The sequence below is a fragment of the Odocoileus virginianus genome, chromosome 4, assembly GCF_023699985.2.
Source record: "Odocoileus virginianus isolate 20LAN1187 ecotype Illinois chromosome 4, Ovbor_1.2, whole genome shotgun sequence".
Lineage (NCBI taxonomy): Eukaryota > Metazoa > Chordata > Mammalia > Artiodactyla > Cervidae > Odocoileus > Odocoileus virginianus.
This window is the reverse complement of record NC_069677.1, coordinates 92,906,465-92,930,958: the sequence shown is the minus strand read 5'-3', so window position 1 is coordinate 92,930,958 and position 24,494 is coordinate 92,906,465. Positions and strand designations below refer to the sequence as shown.

The 24,494-nt window shown below is 40.5% G+C and overlaps 1 protein-coding gene across 2 annotated transcripts in view; it reads right to left on the bottom strand.

The window, feature by feature from the left end:
- KCNH8 (potassium voltage-gated channel subfamily H member 8) overlaps positions 1–24,494 on the bottom strand; it is a 444,848-nt gene that overhangs the window by 226,571 nt on the left and 193,783 nt on the right. For both annotated transcript variants that reach the window (XM_070467057.1, XM_070467059.1), the window contains exon 3: positions 23,453–23,584. In XM_070467057.1, the coding sequence (XP_070323158.1) occupies positions 23,453–23,584 (132 nt within the window). The remainder of the gene's footprint in view (positions 1–23,452; positions 23,585–24,494) is intronic.

Sequence of the window (24,494 nt, the reverse complement as noted above, 5' to 3'; positions counted from 1 at the left end):
TTTCATATCTGCATTTAAATTAATTGAAATTAAATAGATTAAAAAAAATTCAATTCCTCAGTCCCACTAGCCACATTTCAAGTATTCAATAGCCACCTACAGTTAGTGAAACTATACAACATTTTCTCCATCACAGAAGGTCCTAGGACAGTTCAGTCCTAGGTGGTCCTTTGATGTACTGATCATATTTTTTTTTCTATTTTACTAGATCTTTGCTAGAAATATCTTATCTGTTTCTTTGGCCGTGTTGAGTCCTGGTTGTGGCATGTGGATCTTTCTTTCGGGCACATGGACATCTCTCTAGCAGTGGTGTGCAAGGTCAGAGCGTGGGGCTCATGGTCGGCGTGCAGAGTGTGCTGTGCCCTCCAAATTCCCCTTCACAAAAAAAGATACATTTCCCCAGTGGTTGGGAGTGCCCTTGGTTGAGAAGGGTCACCTTGCACATGACCGTGCGCTATCTGTGGAGATTAGCTTGCCTACAGTGATTGGTCAGTGTGAGTATCCATGCCCTTCACCCAACTCAGGACGATTCAGGAAGGTCATCCCAGCTGAAAGGTCTTTTTGTGACGATCAAGGACCTAAAGTCTTCTGCTCAATCTTGCTTGCTTTCTTTCCCACACATATGTTGATCCCACTGACACTTGCTTCTAGGAGAGCAGTCACTTGGTTGCACATAAGAAGGGAGGAAATCTGGATCCAGACGCTTCTTAAAAATACTTTCAAATTATCTAATGATCTTTCTGTGTTTAGCTCAGTGTTCATCATTGTCACTTTCTGAGGTATCTGTTCTTAAGCTTTTCTTTTCTTAAGGACCACTGGAAAGTCCTACAGTGGCATTCACACTGCTTCTTAGCTTTTCCACTGCTGGTTAGGATTTAGGCTTCTCAGATCCATTAAATCAGTTCACATATCAATTTTCTTGCTGTTATCTTTCTTATTATCTTTGACCTATGGGCTTATGTCTTTTAAAAAAAATCTCTTCCCGGTTGTTTTAGTCAAGTTTTGGAAATGTATGCATTTAATCTGCTGGCTTCTTGATGTAGACGTCACTCTGCTTCTAGAACTTCTGACGTTTTTATTTGCAAGCCATGTTGTATAGTAAATAGGAAAACTCATCATTAAAGCTTTCCGGTTGCACTAGGCCAGGAAAGGAGAGTGAGTAAAAAAGGGATTGTGTGTCTTGAAATTTGATATATTCTTGGGGAAGTAAGTGATGGGAAGCTATCAGACGGAGGTTCAGTCTGGAAGGAGTTATTACAGGTTTTGCAATTACAAGATGATATAAATGACTGAATATAGATTGAAACATAGACATTATATCAAGGATCATGGTGGTTTTATGACTTGAATGACAGTCATAATTATTTTTAACAGCCATACTGATGGGGTAGGATACATAAAAGGCAGGCACTTAAAAGCTATCTTTTCATTAAACTCAGTATGATGAGATATAATACACAGTAGTATGTACTGTCCTAGACAGGAAAGGAGTAGGATGAACTTCAAGAGGGCTTAGAGGAAAATGGCAAATATGATTAAAGGGCTGGGCATAAGGGAGAATCTAAGTGGGAAGCCGAAGAACACACAGTTTATTCAGAAGCGAAGAATTAGATGGTTTCTAATGGCCCTAAAGCACATAAAGCAGTACTAATTCATTTTCACATTTAAGTGCTTTTTCTGAGAAAATTTAATGGGATAATTGGTGAGTACAGTGCTTTATTCATAGCAGGCCTATCAGAGTTCTATCCTTCCATCTTAAAGGATCCAAGCACAATAAAATGGTCTTTCACTTCAACAAGAAGGGGTTAAACTAACATAAGAATTCTCTAAAAGTGAGGATTACTATAGGACAAATTTGCTTATTTAAAAACTGATATTTACATAGAACAAGAGATGATGGAACTAGATCAACAAATGTGCGAAGGCAGTTTTCCTTCAATAACGATCCTAGGAAAGATACACATCCCTATTTCTCCAGTTTTCTTTTCCATTTTCCTAGTTTTTTACATAATTTTTCGTCAATGACCAGGCAATATTTTCTCCAGTGGCTACAAACTGACACTCTTTGCATTTTCAATTAAACTTGACATTGTGGATATGTTCCTTGACTGTGACGTAGAGAAAGTGTAAAGATTATGAGTCAAACTCAAGTGAAAGAAAGCTTGGGTTTCGAGCCTGGCCTTGCCACGAAGTAGTTTTGTGAACTTGCACATGTTACTTAACTTTGGAAAACACTGATGATAATATTGTTTTTACCATAAGGTTGCTGAAAGGATTAAATTAATGAAAATATGGAAAGCATTTAGAAAAATATCTGACTTATGACAAACACCCAATAAGAGTTAGATATCATTTTTATTCCAAAAAACATTTAAGGTGCTTACAAAAATAGATGTAAGGGAGGTTTTTAAAAATAAGAAAAACAATTTAGGCAATGTATTCATGATAATGAAATGAAACTCAAAAGCTAAAATCTTAATAGTTTATCAATAGTATTTAATATTATTATCAAATTTCTAGCTCAATTTAAAAAAGGAAAATGTGATTGGATGTAAAAACTATGTTATCTATAAATAAATTTTCAAAACTCATATCCTGACTTAAAAATGTGTTTCCCCAGGATGTTCATAGTCACTAAGATAGATAACTTTTTAAAACCAGAAAACATAAAAAGTTATGCAATCTCCACTCAAATTTTGTTAAACTTAAAATATAAATGTCTAACCAAGGAGCCAGGCTTCCTCATGGTAAGTAAGCATTTTGTTTGCTTGTTTGTTTGTTTTTCCTAAACTATGAAAAGCAAACATAGTGGCATGACAAAAATGTCCCAACCCAGGAGCTTATGTTTCCCCTGACTGAGTATTTTATATAAATGTATATATTTCCAAAGACCTCACTTATTTTAACTCAGATCATTATAATACCCATTCATTGATTACATGTTTTCTACTGTATACATTAAATAGTAATAGTTTTCTTTAAAAAGATTTTTGTGTATCATCGAAAATCACTTTCTGTACTTCCTGCAACATTCAGGACTTTTTTATTACTATTGGAGAAACATTAGAAAACTATGATTGGACACACATTCATGTTAAAGCTTATTTTTAAATGTGAAGTTAATAATCTCTGGTTCCAAACTGAGAAAGGAGTGCATCAAGGCCATATACTGTCACCCTGCTTATTTAACTTATTTTCAGGGTGCATCATGCAAAATGCCAGGCTGGATGAAGCACAAGCTGGAATCAAGAACACCGGCAGAAATATCAATGACTGAAGATATGCAGATGACACCATCCTTATGGCAGAAAGTGAAAAAGAATTAAGAGCCTCTTGATGAAAGTGAAAGAGGGGAGTGAAAAAGTTGGCTTAAAACTCAACATTCAGAAAATGAAGATCATGGCATCCGGTCCCATCACTTCATGGCAAATAGATGGGGAAACAATGGAAACAGTGGCTGATTTTATTTTTTGGGCTCCAAACACACTGCAGATGGTGACTGCAGCCATGAAATTAAAAGACACTTGCTCCTTGGAAGAAAAATTATGACAAACCTAGAAACCATATTAAAAAGCAGAGACGTTACTTGGCTAACAAAGGTCCATCTAGTCAAACTGATTTTTCCAGGAGATGATTTTTCCATACATTTTCATGTATAGATATGAGAGTTGGACTATAAAGAAAGCTGAGCACTGAAGAATTGATGCTTTTGAACTGTGGTGTTGGAGAAGACTCTTGAGAGTCCCTTGGACTCCAAGGAGGTCAAACCAGTTCAGCCTAAAGGAGATCAGTCCTGAATATTCATTGGAAGGACTGATGTTGAAGCTGAAACTCCAAAACTTTGGCTACCTGATGTGAAGACCTGACTCATTGGAAAAGACCCTGATCCTGGGAAAGACTGAAGGCAGGAGGAGAAGGGGACGACAGAGGATGAGATGGTTGGATGGCATCACCGACTCAATGGATGTGAGTTTGAGTAAGCTCTGGGAGTTGGTGATGGACAGGGAGGCCTTGTGTGCCACAATTCATGGGTTCGCAAAGAGTCAGACACGACTGGGCGACTGAACAACAAAAACAATAACCTCAGATTTTAAAATGAAAATTACACTTCTTTGCAACATGAAAGAACAAAAAGGGAAGTTTTGAGGAGCGTATCAGCAGCTAAAATCAAGACATGACCATCCAGCTGGAATGTTTAAATGCCTTTCTGGTTTTACTAGGATAAATTCTACCTACAAATTTCAGCCACTGGTAACATATCAAGGCTTTTTTATTGTTCAGTCACTCAGTTGTGTCCGACTCTTTGCAACCCCATGAACTGCAGCGCGCCAGGCCTCTCTGTCCATCAACAACTCCTGTAGTTTACTCAAACTCATGTCCATCGAGTTGGTGATCCCATCCAACCATCTCGTCCTCTGTCATCCCCTTCTTCCGCCTTCAATCTTTCCTAGAATCAGAGATTCACTCAGGTAATGAACTGAAGGAATTCTCCCTACTTTAAAAATTTTGTTTACTTAGCATAATTATAGATGTCTTTTGAGGGTCTTAATAAATGCAACAACCAGGTATGTCCTACGCCCATTTTTTTCCAGTATGGCATGTATGAAATTCTACCTCTTTGTTTTTAATTTGAACTTTCCTGATTGTTAATTAGGTGGAGTCTCTTGATATGCTCATGGACAATTCATGTTTCATATCCTTTGACTTATGTCTACTGCAATTTTTTTATATTGAGTTGTTTATATTGTGTCATTTATTTGGAGGAATCCCGTATATATTCTTGACACTAATTAGTGGCCAATTTTTTGTTGCCAGTATCTTTTCCAGACATTTGCAGGGTAGGCTCACAGCTGGTCAATCAAGCTATGACGATGAGTTTGCCTTGTATACCAGTTTTCTGTCTGCCTCTCAGAGATGTCTGAGTGATGGCCCTTGTCTTGTCTGGCCATTGTAAATTCAGGATAGGACTCACACTTTGACTAGTGCTGGGCCAGCCTAGGGCGGCAAAGAGTCGGGACAGAGGACCGTATTCAGCCTGAGTGTGACCTACTCCACAGCTGAGTCACACTGCATACTGGACTCCATGAAGGACGAGACCTGTATTTCCTGAGATGAGACGGTCCTCTGCACGCATCCGGACCAGGTTACACGTGGAAGCGACCTTGTCTCACGTAGGTAGGACTGGCTTGGAGAAGCACAGTTGAGTGTCCAGAATATCTGATCTGTTGATCGCTGACTCTGTCTTTTAATCTGTAACTGTGCCCACTGGTAGAGACCCTTTGGCAGCATTCCTGGAGGCTTCGATCTATCACCTTCTGCCACTGGATAAGAATGTGACTTCTGAGTGTCCTGAGTGATCTAGTGCCGCTCTCTATCTTTCAGACGAATGACCCTTGTCTGGCTCACCCAGGCGGTTTCTGTGGCCGTAGTCCCCGTCATGTGATGCTTCCATTGACATCTGTCAACTCTGTGGCCATTCTCTTTTGGTCTTCTTGTACTGTCTTTTAATGAATGAGTTCTGAGTTTAATGAAGTCAAATATAAATCACATTTTTGGTATCACATTAAAGAAAACCTTTACCAAAATCAGTAAGATATTTACTTATATTTCTTTCTTTCTTTTTTTTTTGTTTAAGCATTGAATTCTCTTTGAATCGATTTGTGACTGCAGATGTGAGGTGGGGGCCCAAATACACTTTTATTTAAATATAGATGCTCAATATTTCCAGGATCATTTGATTAAGTAGTCCACAATTACTGTATTAGTGGACAATTAAAGCTCTGTCATATATCAGGTTTTCACAGGTATATATGCATGATTTCTCCATTCTGTTCCACAGGTACATTTTTAAAAACGGATTTGTCTACGTACTTTATTTATTACTGTAAGTTTAGTTTAAAGTCTGACATTTGGTAGCACAAGTTTTCCTGTTCGGTTTGTCTTTGTCAGGACTGTCAGCTATTTTTGCAATTTTAAAAATTTCATACAAATTAAAAAATCTCCCTGGTGGATTCCACAAAAGAACAAATAAAATCAAAATGAAAGAAGAAAATCCCCCCAAAATCTTGTTGAGATTAAGGATTTTCATTGGCATTACACTGGATTTACATATTAATTATCACTTATCACGTTTCTTGTGATACTAGAACTTTCTACCATTAACCTGTGATTATTTTATGACACTCCATTTATTTAGATATTCTTTAGTGCCTTTCAATAGGACACAGTTTTCTCTCTAAAGTCCATGCAATGTTTTGTTAGGCGCTGCCTTTTGTTTGCTATTATATATAGAATTTTTTAATGAATTAATTTATATCTTAATTGAAGGCTAATTACTTTAAAGAATTTTGTTGTTTTCTGTCAAACCTCAACATGAATCAGCCACAGGTATACACATATCCCTTCCTTTTGAATCCCCCTCCCACCTCCCTCCCTACCCCACTGTTCTAGGTTGATACAGAACCCCTGTTTGAGTTTCCTGAGACAGACAGCAAATTCCCATTGGCTATCTATTTTACATGTGGTGATGTAAGCTTTCATGTTACTCTCTCCATTCATCTCACCCTCTCCTCCCCTCTCCCCATGTCCATAAATCTATTCTCCATTTCTGTTTCTCCACTGCTGCCCTGCAAATAAATTCATCAGTACCATCTTTCTGGATTCCGTATATATGCATCAGTATATGATATTTATCTTTCTCTTTCTGACTTACTTCACTCTGTATAATGGGCTCTAGGTTCATCCACCTCCTTAGAACTGACTCAAATGTATTCCCTTTTTTGGCTGAGTACTATTCCATTGTAGCGCTCTTCTTTTTTTTTAAGCGCTGCCATTATAGTTTGTATAGAAATGCAGTTGGCTTAGATATTTGTCTTGTAAGTCTCAATTTGCTGAAGTCAAATAGCAGTTATTTCTCTATGTATTTGAAAACAATGGTAATTTTGTCACTTTCAGTACAATCTTTATTTTTCCTTCTTCTTATCTTCTTGGGGCACTAGCCAGGACTGCTACTGTGGTGTTAAACAGAATTGGCAACAATAATGGGCTTATTTTCCTTGATCTTAATTTTTTGAGGAAATACTCCAAGTGTTTCAATTGGCCATTATATTGGTGATTTTTTTTTTATTTTTTAGGAGGGGGAAAAATAGAACATACCCTTAATCAAAAAGTAGAAGATTGCCTTATTTGTATTTTTACCATAAGCGCTATCATAACATGTTTACTGTATAACACTATGGAATTCCTAAATCTATTAAGATGGTTATATTTTCCCCTTTAATCAGTGAATATGGTAGACTTTATTAATAGCCTTTCTTTTTTAAAGAAAATATTTATTTGCTTACGCGGTGCTCGGCCTTTGCTGGAGCGAGCGGGGGCTTCGCATGTAGGGGCTTCTCTCTGTCCGGAGCGCGGGCGTTAGGGTGGGCTTCAGCAGGGCTTGCAGCATCTGAAGTTAGTAATTGTGACTCCTGGACTTGGTAGTTCTGGGGCTTGTGGAATCTTCCCAAGTCAGGAACTGCATTGGAACTGGTGTGCCCTGCACTAGCAGGGGGCTTCTTAACCACTGGACCATAGAGAAGTCCTATTAATAGTCTCGCTACTGTTGAACCTTTCTTTGTTGTGATAAATTCAGTTTGCCCAGGATACACTGTTGTTTTTTTTCATTGCTGGATTCAGTTTGTTAATATATTTGGTTTAGAATTTTTGTTCTATATTTATGACTAGTTTGTCACTTTTCCCCCCACCCTTTTCAAGCTGTGTGGTTTTAACATCAAGAGTGTATTACTTTTCTATCCCTCTGAAAGAATTTGTTTAAGATTGGGTTTATTAAATATGTGGGAGAACTCATTAAAGGAAATCAGTCCTGAATATTCATTGGAAGGGCTGATGCTGAAGCCGAAACTCCAATACTTTGGCTCCCTGATGCAAAGAGCTGACTCATTTGAAAAGACCCCGATGCTGGGAAAGATTGAGGGTAGGAGAAGGGGACGACAGAAAATGAGATGGTTGGATGGCATCACATCGATGGACATGGGTTTGGGTGGACTCCGGGAGTTGGTGATGGACAGGGAGGCCTTATCAGATCCCCCTTTTCATTTCTCTCTCTCTCTCTTTTGGAGTATAGTTGCCTGTGTTCGTTTCTTCTGTATAGTAAAGTGAATCAGTTATATACATACACCCCCTCTTTTTAAGATTTCTTTCCCATTTCAGTCATTTTTAATACTGAAGTTTCTAATAGTAAAGTTTTGGTTAGTGAATGATCTACAGTTTAGAATGAAGTTTCTGTATCTTATCTCTATTTATTTTTTCAAGAGTTCAAGCGGATGAAACATCCTAGTTGTCAGTAACTCATAAACATTTTGAAAATAGAATTCAACTCCCTTCTGGCTTTTATTGTTGCCTTTGACAGCACAGCTGTCAGTCAAACCAGATTTTATTTGCAGATAGTCATTTCCCTAAGCCCGCTTTTAAGATATTCTCTTTACATCCACTGTTCTTTAGTTTCACAACTTAACAGTTCTGAGTCATGTGCTGGGCTTTCCGAGTATTGATTTAGAATACTCAGATGTATATGAATTCTGAAAAATCATCAACACTTTATTCTCTACCATTCTATTATCTCTTTCTAAAATCCCAGTTATTCTGGATTGTTTGGCTCTAACCACTGTTTCTCTCGAACTTCATTTCCTTATGTGTCTGTAATAGTTGCATGGATTAATTTTTATTTTCTAGTTCACTAAATCTTTCTTATTCTTTGACCAGTTTGCTGTTTATCTTGCTCATTGAGTCTTTATTTTTAATTACTCTCTTTCTCATATATAGGAGTTCTCTTTGGCTCTGCCAACAAAAAAAACTGGCCCTTGCCATCTGCCCCTACAAGGATGAAGTCACAAGCCACCACAGCCACTGACCGTCAATACACCCTGAAAGGAGTTTAGGGCAGAGATGAAAAATGAGGAACTCTGTGCTCTGGGAAAAGCTGGCATCCTAAGCCTTCAGACAGTCAGGTATATTCAGGAGAAAAGTTTATGAGCCCAATTCTTGTATCGCCTCATATACAGAAAAGCACTAAAATCAGTCATGGTGACATCTGCCCCTCAGGACTAGCAGGAAACCTGACATAATGTGAGCTTGACGACACATACCCCTCCCCCAGCTAAGATCGCGTGGGACACTGACCTCTCCCGCTGCGGGCACAGTTTCTCAGAGCTAGGTGAGGCCCTCCCCGGGCTGTGGTCCCCACTTTGCCCCAAGTAAAACTTGACTCACAACTCTCACATTGCGTTGTTTTCTTCAGTAGACAGTTTTTGTTTTCTTCCAATCATATCTGGTTACTTTTGATTGTCTTTGTCCCTCCACCACTTTTAAAAATCACAAACATTTTCTTTAAGCAAATTAAATAGACATATTCTTATCTAATAATTCTGATAGTTTTAGTCCTTAAAGATCCAAATTTGTTATTTTTGTGTGTGTGTGTGTGATGATTCTTGCTTGTGGTAGTTTATCTCACAGCATTCATGATTTTTATCATATGCTCGTGTTTCTTGGAACTTTATCTTGGAGGATTCTTTTAGAACTTCAATTAAAAATGCCCAATAAGAACTTTTAATTTTCTTATGTGTCTGGGGACCCCAGTGATCAGAATCACTTTAAATAAAATTTTCAGCTATGATTACTTGATATTCAACAGATGGTGTGAATTCAGACTCCAAAGCTAAATAAATGTAAGGTACCAATTAGGAGGGCTTCCTTGGTAGCTCAGTTGGTAAAGAATCTGCCTGTAATGCAGGAGGCCTCGGTTCAATTCCTGGGTCAGGAAGATCCGCTGGAGAAGGGATAGGCTACCCACTCCGTGGACTGTTTAGTCCTTGGGGTTGCAAAGAGTTGAGTTGGACACCACAGAGTGACTTTCACTTCACTTTCTAATTAGGAATTTATGAAAAACAGCCTTTTGTCATGCTCTTCTGGGAACCAAGATTAAGTAAGTGAAAGTGAAGTGAAAGTCACTCAGTGGTGTCCAACTGTTTGCAACCCCAAGGACTATACAGTCCATGGAATTCTCCAGGCCAGAAGACTGGAGTGGGTAGCCTATCCCTTCTCCAGTGGATCCTCCTGACCCAAGGAATCGAACCAGGGTCTCCTGAATTACAGGCGGATTCTTTACCAACTGAGCCATCACGGAAGCCCAGGTCAGGTAAGCAAGTCTTTACTGACGCTTCCAAACTGCGGTGCTGGAGAAGACTCTTGAGAGTCCCTGGGACGGCAAGGAGATCAAACCAGTCCATCCTAAAGGAGATCAGTCCTGGATATTCATTGGAAGGACTGATGCTGAAGTTGAAGCTCCACTACTTTGGCCACCTGATGCAAAGAGCCGACTCACTGGACATTGAGACATTTATGACTCATTGGAAAAGACCCTGAGGCTGGGAAAGATGGAAGGGAGTTGGAGAAGGTTGACAGAGGACAAGATGTTTGGATGGCATCGCTGACTCAATGGATATGAGTTTGAGCAAACTCTGGGAGATGGTTAAGGACAGGGAAGTCTGGCGTCCATCCGGTCTCAAAGAGTCAGACATGACTGAGCGAATGAACAACAACTTCTCCTTTGGGACTTCTCAGCCCCTGTTGCAAGGGTCACTGTCAACGCCCTTCGCTGTCCCAGACTCACGCTTACGACTCCAGTCTGATCTCTGTTCTGTTGAGGACCTAGGCCTTGTCTTTCTATCCTCATTAACTCCAACATACTCTTCTTATTCATACTTTCTTATTGTTCTGCAAACCTATTTCTTTCCGTTTGCCACAGCATAGCCATATTTTAAATGTTTTTTTTTTATATTGTGCATCAGTTTTAGATATTCTATATGAGGATCTCTCCTCTGCACCGCTAGCTCATTATATACTTGTCAATCATATAATTGATTTATTTCTAACAATAGATACTTGAGATCAACAACAAACCACAATGGATGAATCAATTTCATTTCAAAAATATATGAAAGATCATTTTGTATCAATGATTTAACCCTATAGGAGAGGTTTGAGGTCTCCAATTTTCTACTTGTTATGAAAATGATAATGTCTTCCTCAACAGCATGTATGGCAAATACGTGGCTTGCTTATGACTGTTCCCTTCTATTCAAATCACTGTGACCTTGGAAAAGTTCAATAATTGATGATTTTTGTCTTTACCCTCTGAGACAAGATGCCTGCTCAAACAGCTCTTCAGCATAAAATTCTAGCTATTACCATTCCCATGACATTAGGCCACATAGTAACTCTTATTTGCCATCCTCCTCTAGGTCATCAGATTCACTAGACTTTTTCCCATCATCTATTATCCTTACAGATTAATAGCACGTCTTTTGACTCTAAAGATGATGTGTGATTGCACAAAGGTGATAGTCTCCATGGAAACAGAGTACCAGATACCAGCAAAAGATGTGCATTCCTTCATGTAGGATAAAGTGCCCACCTACACATCTAGACATAGCCGCACAGACTGCAGTGGCCAGCCAGCAGCACTCACGCAGTTAGCTAAGTACTCTCGGCTTTCAGGTTCTCATACTATCCCACTGCTGCCAGTGAGGTCCTCTGACCTGACTAAGGAGAGGATATCATCAGACCTTTGAGAACCTGTCTTCACTGTTTTCCTGTTTTGAGTAAATTTTTAGATACCCTGTAGTCCCTTCCTATTTGCTGGTGACCACCATATTCCCAAGGTCTTTGCAGTTAGACTAGAGAATTAAAAGCCAGCTTTCCAGGGAAACCTACTCTCAGTAGGTCCAGATTTTGCGTTAATCTGAAGTTCTATCCCTTCACAGGAGGTAATGGCAGAACTTTCCAGAGGGTTAACTTTCACTGTAACTTTAATTTAGCTAGACTTTTTGCCACAAAGCCAGACTATCTACTCAGGAAGTCATCACCTGATGGTATGACTTGATTTTCTGCACTTCTGTTGCAAAGTACATAAATATGTCATTTGTCCACTCACAATCTCATCAATATATCCTTTAGGTTTCACTGCAACTCTGTTTTTTTTTTTCCATTTATTTTTATTAGTTGGAGGCTAATTACTTTACAACATTGCAGTGGTTTTTGTCATACATTGAAATGAATTAGCCATGCAACTCTATTGAAAGATGAAATATGGCTGGAGTTTCATTTTGGGTCCATCACTTATTTCTTTCAGCTCATACCTAAGGCACCCTAAACAGATCAGAGACTATGCCTTTAAAAAATCAAGCAAAATAGTGACTTTTAGCCATTCTAATGGCAACTTCTTAAAACTATGCTGCAATATGACTTCGAATTCTGCCCTGTTTTCCTTTCTTTTCTGGGTATCTCAGCTGCTCTTTAATGGACCTGACTATATTTCTCATGATCACATTATTCTTTTGCTTTTTTTTAAGGTTTTTTTTTTTTTTTTTAATGTAGACCATTTGTAAAGTCTTTATTGAATTTGGTACACTATTACTTATTTTTTTATGTTTTGGATTTTGGCCATGAGGCATGAGAGATCTTAGCTCTCTGACAAGGGATCGAATCCACATCCCCAGCATAGGAAGGAGAAGTCTTAACCACTGGAAATTCCAGTGATCACAATGTTCCAAACCACTTTCTTGAGAGATCAACTCACTCAGTGTCTATGTCCTTCTTTACTATAATGTGTTTGCTTTCATATTTCCTCTAATAGGCATATTTACCCATCATTGCACTAAGGTTGTATTAACGAATATATTCTGTATCTATATACTTGGAATATCCTATTTCTAATTTTCCTAAGGGCGTCCCTGGTGGCTCAGCTGGTAAAGAACCTGCCTGCAATGCAGGAGACCTGGGTTCGATCCCTGGGTTGGGAAGATCCCCTGGAGAAGGGAAAGGCTGCCCACTCCAGTGTTCTGGCCTGGAGAACTCCATGGACTGCACAGTCCGTGGGGTCGCCAAGATTGTTTGCGGTTAGTAGCAGTTGCTATTTTCCTCCTTAGTGCTCTTACCATCTCCACTCTTTTTGCCACTTTATTTCACCCTGTTGCTTCTGATCGCTCAGACCCTCGCAATTACCACGCACGCCTAGATCTCAGATTATCACTGGAGTTGCTCAGTTCAAGAACTCTCTTTCTGTGTTCTTTTCTTCAAGTTTTCAAAAAATAAATTCTAGACCGATTCCAAGTAGCCACAAGACTCTGCGTCTCTTTGGCCAGAGTCAGCTCAGCCTTTCATGTGTCCTGCCCTGGCTTACATTCTAGGGCTCAAAAGTGAACCAGTCATGGCCTCTGCCTTCACAGAGTTCAGAGGCGAGAAGGGGAAAGAAACACATGGGAAAAAGGCACAAGCCAACGTGCTCCTAAGCACCATTTATAACTTCCAGAGTTTCTCATCAGTATAATCAGTCATTTTAGCAGTTTTCTAGTTAATATATGTTCATCTTATCGTGCATGAAAGCCTTAACATGAATGTCTGCTATGAAAAATGCTAATACACAGAGGCAGAAATTACATTCTCCATATCAAGGAGCAGTTGCCAAATTACATGTGTATACATTTTTATCAGGAATGGAAAAGGTGCATTTTTTAAATAGATCAAATGAAATTGAATTACCATACACTTTTAAGTCTTCCCAGGTGACGCTAGTGGTAAAGAACCTGCTTGTGAATGCAGAAGACTTGAGAGACGTGGGTTCCATTTCTGGGTCAGGAAGATCCCCTGGAGGACGGCATGACAACCCATTCCAGTGTTCTTGCCTAATGAGCTTCCTAGGTGGCACAGTGGCAAAAAATCCACCTGCCAATGCAGGATATGTGGGTTTAATCATTGGTCAAGAAGATCCTCTGGAGAAGGAAATGGCAACCCACTCCAGTGTTCTTGCCTGGAGAATCCCTTGGACAAAGAAGCCTTGCGGGCTACAGTCCATGGGGTCTCAAAGAGTCGGACATGACTGAGTGACTTAGCACACATAATTTTAAGAGATTGAAATAACTATATTAACAGTTTTGGAGACATTTACCCAGTGAAACTTTTGTGTTGTCTAGGAATCAAATCATTCCCCACATAATGTGTCATATAAATACATTAAAAGCCTTATGGAATTTTGGCACGAACAATTGTAAAGATAATGAGTTTCCTAGGTGGCACAGTGGCAAAACATCCACCTGCCAATGCAGGATATGTGGGTTTAATCATTGGTCAAGAAGATCCCCTGGAGAAGGAAATGGCAACCCACTCCAGTGTTCTTTCCTGGAGAATCCCATGGACAGAGGAGCCTGGCGGCTACAGTTCATGGGGTCACACAGAGTCGGACAGGACTGAGTGAGTGACCACATATGCACATTATAAAGATAAGCAGCGTCGGGACTTCCTGGTGGCCCAGTGGCTAAGATGCTGTGCCCCCAATATAGGGGGCCTGGGTTTCATCCCTGGTCAGGGAGCTAGATTCCATATGCCACAAGTGGGTTTGCATGCCACAGCTAAGACCTGGCATAGCCAAATAAGTAAATAAATTTAAAAAAATGTTTTTAAAAGATAAGCAGGATTGCTTGATGGTGGTTCCTGATTAGTCTTCCTGTATGAAGACAGGCTGGGTGGGACAGAGAGTTCACTGTCACTAACATGAGGGGCAGAAACCCCTTGAAACCGGGACCCAGTCTCTCCGCTCAGGGCACCCAGCATTTCTCGGCACTTCTCTGGGTAGCTGACACTTAAGTTCTTGGAACCAAAGAGTCTGTTTTCCTCACACTGGCAAAGCCATTGGCACACTAACCCACATTAACAAAAGCAAAAAGGGAAAATATTCCCCCACCAGCGTCCACTAAAACACCCTCAGTGTCCAGCCAATCCGAAGCATGTCTCTTTACAAGATGCTGAAGCCCGAGACTCAGGTACCTGCATATGTCTGAGGTCACGGTTTCCAGCCTCTCCCAAGTGATGCTATCATCATCCATAGCAGCAGCATGACAGCTGTAATTCTGGAATTGGGAACCAAGGTCTAGCGAATTCTGCCAGACACAGAGACCTCACTAAAAATGCATATCTAACCAGGAAGTCAAGTTATACAGTTTTTTAAAACTTCCAACCTGAAGTTACTTACGCTCTTAATATTGGGTTGGCCAAAAATTTTGTTTCAGTTTTTCCATCAATGTAGTGGAAACAATCAAACAAACATATTGGCCAATCCGGTTCATATTTATCTGGTGTTTCAATTAATTTTTCAATTGTCAAACACTTTTAAATGTCACATTTGCCTAAAAAGAGAAAAAAATATGTCTCCCTCCCAAAAGTTGTAAAGCTAGAAATATATAAATCATTTATAAAAAGCAATGAGTTTGATAGTTTTGCCCAAGGATCATAGACTATTGACCAATAGGACAAATTCAGTCCACAGGCATATTCTGATTGGCTGCAGAATGTTTGAAAGTTTCCTTTAAGACAGAAGGAGGTGGTGAGGCACACTTCTTGTGTTAGGCCTGGTTTCCACCATGACCGACCACAGCACTGCATTCACCGCATTATCCTGCATCTCCAAAGGCAACTTGGTCCATGAACTCTGGCTTACACTATTTAGAAGATTCTAGGAGAGAAGGGTATTGGTGAATATGTAAACAAAATCCACAGCCTTAAAAAATATAGATAAGATGATAATTTACGATGTGATTGAAACTCTTCAATCACTTTGAGAATCCACCTGTGCTCTTCATTCCCAAGTTCATCACACATTTGGCAAAAAGCTGGTGTAGCTCTCCTAAAGGCAGAAATCTATCTCCTCAGGAACAGTATCAATTTTTACAACAGTTCTTTCATCAGACCACTGTGCTTTATTGGGATTTTGGTCTGTGTTTCTTCCTTGTGCAAACAAACAAAAAAATCAGGCAGGATATTTCAGCAGGGGAAAGGAACATTATTACTATGTTCCCCATTTAAAATTAAAATATTCAAAATAAATCAAAAATGAAATAAAATCATCTTTGACTTACTACCTGATCAGTGGCTTAAAATCTGCTTTTATGGAGAATATTTTATATGTATTTTAAACAAGTAACTGCCATTATCTTAAAAAAAAAAAAAGTGACCAAACTGAGATTCTCAGAAACTGGAGGACAAACGGAAGAGTTAACAAGAACACAAAATTAACAGCAGCAGAGATTCTGTTTGAAGTGAAAAGGCCACTGCATACCAGGAGTAAGAACCCACTTTGAGAGTCTTGGAGCTGACTTTGACCCAAACACATCACGCTGCCTTTGACTTAAACTAAATATATTCATCAGATGTTCACCTGAGACGTTTGATAATTATGATATGATTATTTTATAAAAGGAAGAATTCTATGTTGTCTTCTATTGCTAGTCACATTTCCTAAGTTGAACATCGCTTACACATTCATTTATTCATTCCACCCATCAATCATTTATTGAGTATTTACTAAGTGTCAGACACTCTGTTGGGGATACTATCTTCAACAAGAGAAGTAAAATCTGTTTCCTGATTAGGCTTCCATTTTAATGGAGCGGAGGACAATTGAAATAGAAACTTTCTAAAAAAGACTTTAATTGTATTGAAGTATAGTTTATTTATAATATCATATTAGTTCCAGGAGCACAGCAGAGTGATTCAGTTAAACACATACATTCTTTTCTCATACAGAGTATGATAGAATACCGAGTAGACTTCCTTCTGTGATGTATCAATAGTAGGTCTTTGTTGGCTGTTTATCTGATATATAATAGTATGTGCAAACTCACTTTTAAAAAGATGTTTCATATACAGTCCAGGCTATGCCGATAGTGAACAAGGTGAAGGGACAGGATGCCTGGAGACGGACACTTCAGCCTGGACGGGCAGGAGGACTTTTCTAAGGACTGTGCTCAGCGTGCGGCTCCTCAAACTCCGTGTGCCTGTGAATAGTGTGGGAACTTGTCAGAATGCAGATTCTGACTCAGAGGTCTGAAGATGCAGATTCAGAGGCCTGAGACTCTGCATTTTTATGGGCTATAAGGTGATAGGAATACATCAGGTCCTCAGAAAACATTTAGGATAGTAAGGACTTTGAATAAGAAATGAGGATGTTAAAACTCCTGAGCATATATCTAGAAAAGATGAAAGATCTGATTAGAAAAGACGCATGCACCCTAATGTTCATAGCAGCACTATTCACAGTGTCCAAAGCATGGAAGCAGCCTGAGTGTGAATCGATAGCAACAGATGAAGAACATGCGGTGCATATACACAGTGGAATATTACTCAGCCACAAAAAAGAATTAGATAATGCCATTTGCTGCAACGTGGGTGGATCTAGAGACGGTCATGCTAAAGGAAGTCAGACAGAGACAGATACGGGTGTCACTTATATGTGGAATCTTAAAAAATGACACAAATGAACTTATTTACAAAACAGACTCACAGACACAGAAAACAAACTATGGTTACCAAGGGAAGGAGGAAAGGGATAACTTTGGGCTTGAAATTAATACATATACACTACTGAATGCAGGATAAACCACAGCTATTTACTATATAGCACAGAGAGCTATACTCAATGTCTTGCAGTGACCTAAATGAGAAAGAATCTGAAAAAGAATATATATATATATAACTGAATATATATTTATAAAACTGAATCACTGCCGTACACCTGAAACTGACATTGCAAATCAACTATACTTCAATTTTTTAAAGTTTTTTAATAAATAAAAAAAAAAAAGAGCGTGGAGTTGGGGCAGGAGCTCCCGGTTTCCATCACAGTCATGTGTACGTTTGGGGGAAGGAGCAAGCCCAGCCTGTGCCCACCTCGTTTCTGACTGTCTCCCTTCTGTCTCACGGGACCCCCCAGGGCACGGCAGGCGGAGCAGGGCTCCGAGAGCCCCGTCCTGTCTCCAGCTCCTCAGGGCAGCGAGGCCTGGGCGGCTCACCGCGCCGAGGCTCACTGCTCCGCTCCGCGGGGCCCTGGCAAGCGGGCTGGCCCAGAGCAGACGGCCCGTGAGCCGCAGGCGGGCTGCGGCGGGCGTCCCTCCGCCAGAGGCGCCGGCAGCTGGGACGGCAGCTGGGACGGCAGCCCGCTATCCGATCCCGTCGTCGGAGCTCCCGGGAGCTAAGGGTTCAAGAATTTGGAGGGGACACAATGAAGTCCATCAGTTCAGCTCAGTTCAGTCACTCAGTTCAGTCCAGTCGCTCAGTCGTGTCCGACTCTCTGCGACCCCATGAACCGCAGCACGCCGGGCCTCCCTGTCCATCACCAACTCCCGGAGTCCACCCAAACCCATGTCCATCGAGTCGGTGATGCCATCCAACCATCTCATCCTCTGTCGTCCCCTTCTCCTCCTGCCCCCAATCCCTCCCAGCATCAGGGTCTTTTCAAATGAGTCAGCTCTTCACATCAGGAGGCCAAAGTATTGGAGTTTCGGCTTCAGCATCAGTCCTTCCAATGAACACCCAGGACTGATCTCCTTTAGGATGGACTGGTTGGATCTCCTTGCAGTCCAAGGAACTCTCAAGAGTCTTCTCCAACAACACAGCTCAAAAGCATCAGTTCTTCCGTACTCAGCTTTCTTTATAGTCCAACTCTCACATTCATACATGACCACTGGAAAAACCATAGCCTTGACTAGAGGGACCTTTGTTGGCAAAGTAATGAGTAATTAAGTCCATAACAGTCCCCAAAGCAGAATCCTGGAATTCATCAAGCCCTCCTTTTCGCTCACCTCCAGCTGTGAAGGTCTACCATTGTAACTCTGAACTTTATCTCCACACCATCTAAGCTCCTTAGAAAAACACAATAAAATCTTTAGGCTTTAAGCCATGCCTGCCTAGAGTTGAACTTCCATCCCCTGACTTTTACAATCCACTTCTGAACAACAGTCAGCTATCTGTAACTGCACCTCCTGAAATCAACATCCCTTCCTTGCAGTCTATCAAACACTACTCATCCTTCAGAGGTGCTTCCGTGTTCATTTCCCCATGCGGGTCTCCTTGTCTCTGCTCTGCTTCCTGCTGGCCCCACCCCATCTTTTGGCCTCATCTGGAGGACTTGACCATTTTTGCCACTCTATCATCACTGGACATACTATATTGCAATGCTGGATCTGTGTGCTTCATGAGATCTTGTGCTCTTTGGAGGAAAAAAAAAGACAAAAACATGCCAAGGTGAAAAATGTACACCCTGGAGTTTGCATGAGTATAAATCCTAGTTCTTCCACCTTTTACTATGCATACCTTGTCAGGTTACTTAAGTCACTGGTAAATAGAAATAAGAACAATTCCTATTTCCTAGAGTTATAATGAGAAGCAAAGGAGGCGGTGTGGCATTATGAAGCAGAGGCTCAACGGCAGCGAGATTTTCAGACAGCAGTGACTGCAGCCCCTTTCTGTTGAATGTCTGCTGTGATTTGCCACATGGTGCAGACATTATCTCTTACAAACCTAAAGTCACTGTAGACATCTATATGACTGCCCCTTTTATAGGTGTAGAAACTTAGTCTCTGAGAGGGACTAAGGCCTAACAGCCAACACGCCTGGAAGCAGGATTTGTGCTGAGGTTTGGATGAGCACACCATATCCACCTTGACATCTTCACTCATTCAACACCGAGGGCAGAATGGGGGCTCACAAATATCTGTGGAATTGCTTAGCTCATTAGTAATCCACTTCTAAATTACATTAAAATATTTCTTACTGATAGGGTAAGAGGTAAATAGGATCTCATATTAAAGCAATTCAGAAATGCTAGGAGCACATATAGAAGTTATTGGTTGGCACACTACTTTTAAAATCAAAATGAAGTATGTGTCAAAAATGGAAGGCATTTTAAAAGATGGTCAAAGTCACCAGATTTCTATTGAAGTCTCTCTCTGTCTCTGAGGAAAAGGAATGTTTGTACTGAGCTCTTTCAAACACCAAATTAACAAGTATATTTTACCTCGTTGATCCATTGTCATCTTCCAAAAGGGGGATTTCTCCCCCATCATACAGACACCAGGAACACAGGGCAAAGATGATTACCTAAATCATATAAAACCAGTAGTGATGATCTTCATGATCAAAACAAGTCAGGTTGATTAAACTGCCCTCTTTGAAGCAAAAAATGAAAGTGAAAGTGAAAGCTGCTCAGTCGTGTCTGACTCTTTGCGACCCCATGGACTATATGGTCCATGGAGTTCTCCAGGCCAGAATACTGGAGCCTTTCCCTTCTCCAGGGGATCTTCCCAACCCAGGGATCGAACCCAGGTCTCCCGCATTGCAGGCGGATTCTTCGCCAGCTGAGCCACCAGGGGAGCCCCAAAAGCCATATATTTATTTCTAAAGACAGTTTTGTGTGTCTACAGATGTATGTGAGTGTACATAATGTATACACATATACTGAATGTTATTCAAACAGTCCTTACGGTGGCATAGTAAGAAATGCACTTGGTCGTATCCCTGTTCTAGACATTCAACCCTACAACCCTAGGAATCCCTGGAGGGCTCAGTCTCTTCTATACTAATGGTGTTCAGTTCCACAGAGGAGCTCATGACCAGGAAGACCAGGGAGATTAGAAAGCTGGGCCTTGCCCCCACCCCCGACCTTCTGAGGGGAGAGGAGCCAATGGCCGATGATGTAAGCAACCTTGCTTACATAATGACGTTTCCAGGAAAACTCTTACATAACAGAGCAGGAGACCCAGGGGACACATCCGGGTGCTGGGAGGGAGGGTGGCCCCAGGGAGCACGTGGCGGCCCCAGGCTCTTCACTATACCTGCCCCAGCATCTCTTTCATTTGGCTGTTCCCAAGTTATAGCCTTCCCCGTAACAGACATGTTTCTCTGAGTTCTAGGAGCAGTTTTAGCAAATTATCAAATACGACAAGAAAGGGGAGGGCTGTGAAATTCCCAACATTGCAGTCAAGTTGGACAGAAACATGTGGGGCCTGGGCACCGTACCTGTGAGCAGCCTCTGTGTCAGGGTGGGGGCCCTTACACTTGTGGACGCTGATGTTCCTTCTAAGTACCAGCCCCTCTGACCTGCCTCCTAAGAAACCGGTATGCAGGTCAAGAAGCAACAGTTAGAACCAGACATGGAACAGCAGACTGGATCAAAAGTGGGAAAGGAGTGCGTCAAGGCTGTATATTGTCACCCTGCTTATTTAACTTATATGCAGAGTGCATCATGAGAAACGCTGGGCTGGAGGAAGCACAAGCTGGAGTCAAGACTGCCGGGAGAAATATCAATAACCTCAGATATGCAGATGACACCTTCTTAGTGAAGAAAAGTGAAGAAGAACTAAAGAGCCTCTTGATGAAGGCAAAAGAAGAGTGAATAAGCTGGCTTGAAATTCAACATTCAAAAAACTAACATCATGGCATCCAGTCCCATCATTTCATGACAAACAGATGGGAAACAATGGAAACAGTGACAAACTTTATTTTGGGGGCTCCAAAATCACTGCAGATGGTGACTGCAGTTATGACATTAAAAGGCACTTTCTCCTTGGAAGAAAAACTATGACCAACCTAGACAGCATATTAAAAAGCAGAGACATTACTTTGTCAACAAATGTCCGTCTACTCAAGGCTATGGTTTTTCCAGTGGTCATGTATGGATGTGAGAGTTGGACTATAAAGAAAGCTGAGAGTTGAAGAATTGGTGCTTTTGAACTGTGGTGTTGGAGAAGACTCTTGAGAGTCCCTTGGACTGCAAGGAGATCCAACCAGTCCATCCTAAAGGAGGTCAGTCCTGGATGTTCATTGGAAGGACTGATGCTGAAGGTGAAACTCCAATATTTTTGCCACCTGATGTGAAGAACTGACTCACTGGAGAAGACCCTGATGCTGGGAGGGACTGAGGGCAGGAGGAGAAGGGGATGACAGAGGATGAGATAGATGGCATCACCGAATCGATGGTAATGAGTTTGAGTAAACTCCGGGAGTTCGTGATGGGCAGAAAGGCCTGGTGTGCGTCCTTGGGGTCCCAAAGAGTCAGATACTACTGAGTGAGTGAACAGCAAAAATAGTTTCAGAACTGAATTAAATTTTAGGACACCCCGCAGAGTCCAGAGAGCTGCAGAACTGGTGGTTCATTTCAGTTCAGCTCAGTCGCTCAGTCGTGTCCAACTCTTTGCCACCACATGAACCGCAGCATGCCAGGCCTCCCTGTCCATCACCAACTCCCGGAGTCCACCCAAACCCATGTCCATCAAGTTGGTGATGTCATCCAACCATCTCATCCTCTGTCATCCCCTTCTCCTCCCACCTTCAATCTTTCCCAGCATCAGGGTCTTTTCCAATGAGTCAGCTCTTCGCATCAGGTGGCCAAAGTACTGGAGTTTCAGCTTCAACATCAGCATGGGAAAAAAACCTATGGTTGGTATTAGAGGTGTTCTAAGTAAATGCACTTCACACTTACCTTCTGTCTTCCAATAATAGCAAAGAAAACTGTGAAAATAGAAAAGTCGTGTGCCCCTATTTACACACTTTTCCCTCCTTAGACAGGTATTACACTTGCTCTGATATTCAAGTAACTTTACTGATATGAATGCTTGCCTCTCCTATCTGTAAAATATCCCACAATATTTAGTTATGCAAATACACAGGAAAACAGTCATGCATTTGCAAACATTCCAAATGATAAATGTTGGGAGGTGGGGGCACCAAATAGCTCTCAATCTGTGTTGTCATTCAATGGACATAATATATATAAAACACCCACATACATGTTTAAAAAGACATAGTTGTTAAAATGTCAAATAGCTGATTCTTATAAAGAACTTTGTAGGAAATGCCTACAATGATAATTCCTTTTTCTCTGGTCACCAACATATCTAACTCTGCTTCTGTGTAAACCAAATAATATGGGCAATTTTTCCAGTGTTAATTTTTGTCTGCTTGCATAAATGCGGGGAATTTTCTCATAAACTATAAGCACAAGCTGCAAGGTAAGCAATATAAAGTCTTAGAATCCTTTAAAGATCATTGAAAAGCTTGTCTATGTCAACACAGATTATTATTGCCAGATACAGATACACATCTGCAACGTTCCACTCTAACAAGCATTAAATTGAGTTCTGGATTTTGTACCTAAAATGAAATCTTGCACTTTTAAGTTCTGAGCTGCTGTACATTAGATTAAACTGAGAGCTGTATTTTTAATTGTCTCATTTTAACTTCACTTATCACTATCATTTTATATTTTCCCCTGAAAGAACCAGGTGGCATGAATCTGTGTACTCTGATACACATTTTCCCATCCTCATCCTCCTGGAATCAGAATACAAATTTCTGGTTCCTGTCAAGTGAATCTTAGCTACAAACAGGAGAATGCAAATTCACGTGACTGTGATTTTGGGAAAAGCACCAGATACCGACTGCTAAGAGTTATGAATATTTATCAGTTGCTGTTATTAAAAACACTCTTTTTTCCTACTGGAGTTTCTGAGTAAACAATTTCAAAATGTTATTCCATCTGTCAATGTTTTCTGAAAACAACACGAACCTTCTTTTTTATCTTCTGGAGTAATCTTCACTTTCGTGTCTGTTATATCTTTGAACGAGGCCAGAAAAAGGACCACATCCCCTTTCTCATTCTTTATGGGGACAATATCCAACAGGCACCAAAATGGAGACCCTGCAACAGTAAAAGAAAAACACATCAACCACTGCCTCCTGCTTTTGTATAAAAATCATGTCATTCGTGGTGTAGATTATAAAGTCCTTCGTGTTTTCTTCTAGCCCATGATTCTCCCCACAAATCTTAAAAATGTCAGTTTTCAGATTCCATACATGTCTAGCCCATATAGACATCTCTTCATTTCCATATGAAGGGCTTTCTCTGAAAATAAAGTGGCATTTTAAGAAAACCACTGCTCTGTGCTGAGACCTTTCTGCTTACGATACTCAAGCTGTATTTCTTCTTTGAATGTATTGATGTTGAAGCATTCCAACTGATAAAACTTTGCCCCTTCCCACCTCCAGCACACACTGGTTCCTAAATAAAGATCTTTGTTTGGTATGAGCTTCCTAGAGGTTTATTTAGTCAGTTTAAAAATCAATGCTTGTGCACCAGCATAGCTAAAAGAAAAAACGATGGAAAATCCCAAGTTTTGGGGAGGATATTTTGTCACTTGAACTCTCCTACATTGCTGATGGGCTGCAAATTAGTACAAATATTTTAAAAACTGTTTGGCAGTATCAAGATATATTTTCATAACACAACATTATTCAGCAATGTGAACAAATGATAATATAATAATCGGCAGTAGACTAACATATTGTTGAATAAAAACAGCCAGACATGGAGGAGTAGAATCCATTTAAACTAAGTACGAAAACAAGCAAAACAAATCTATGATGTTACAGGTCAAGTTAGTGGTTACTTTTGGGAGACTGGGAGGGAGCACAGGTCAGGAAATTCTGGGATGCTGGTCCATCTTTCGTGACCTTCATGCTGATTACATAGGCGTATTCAGGTTTTGAAACTCATCAGACTCTACAGTCATGTATTTTTCAGTATGTATATTTCAAGAAAATATTCTTAA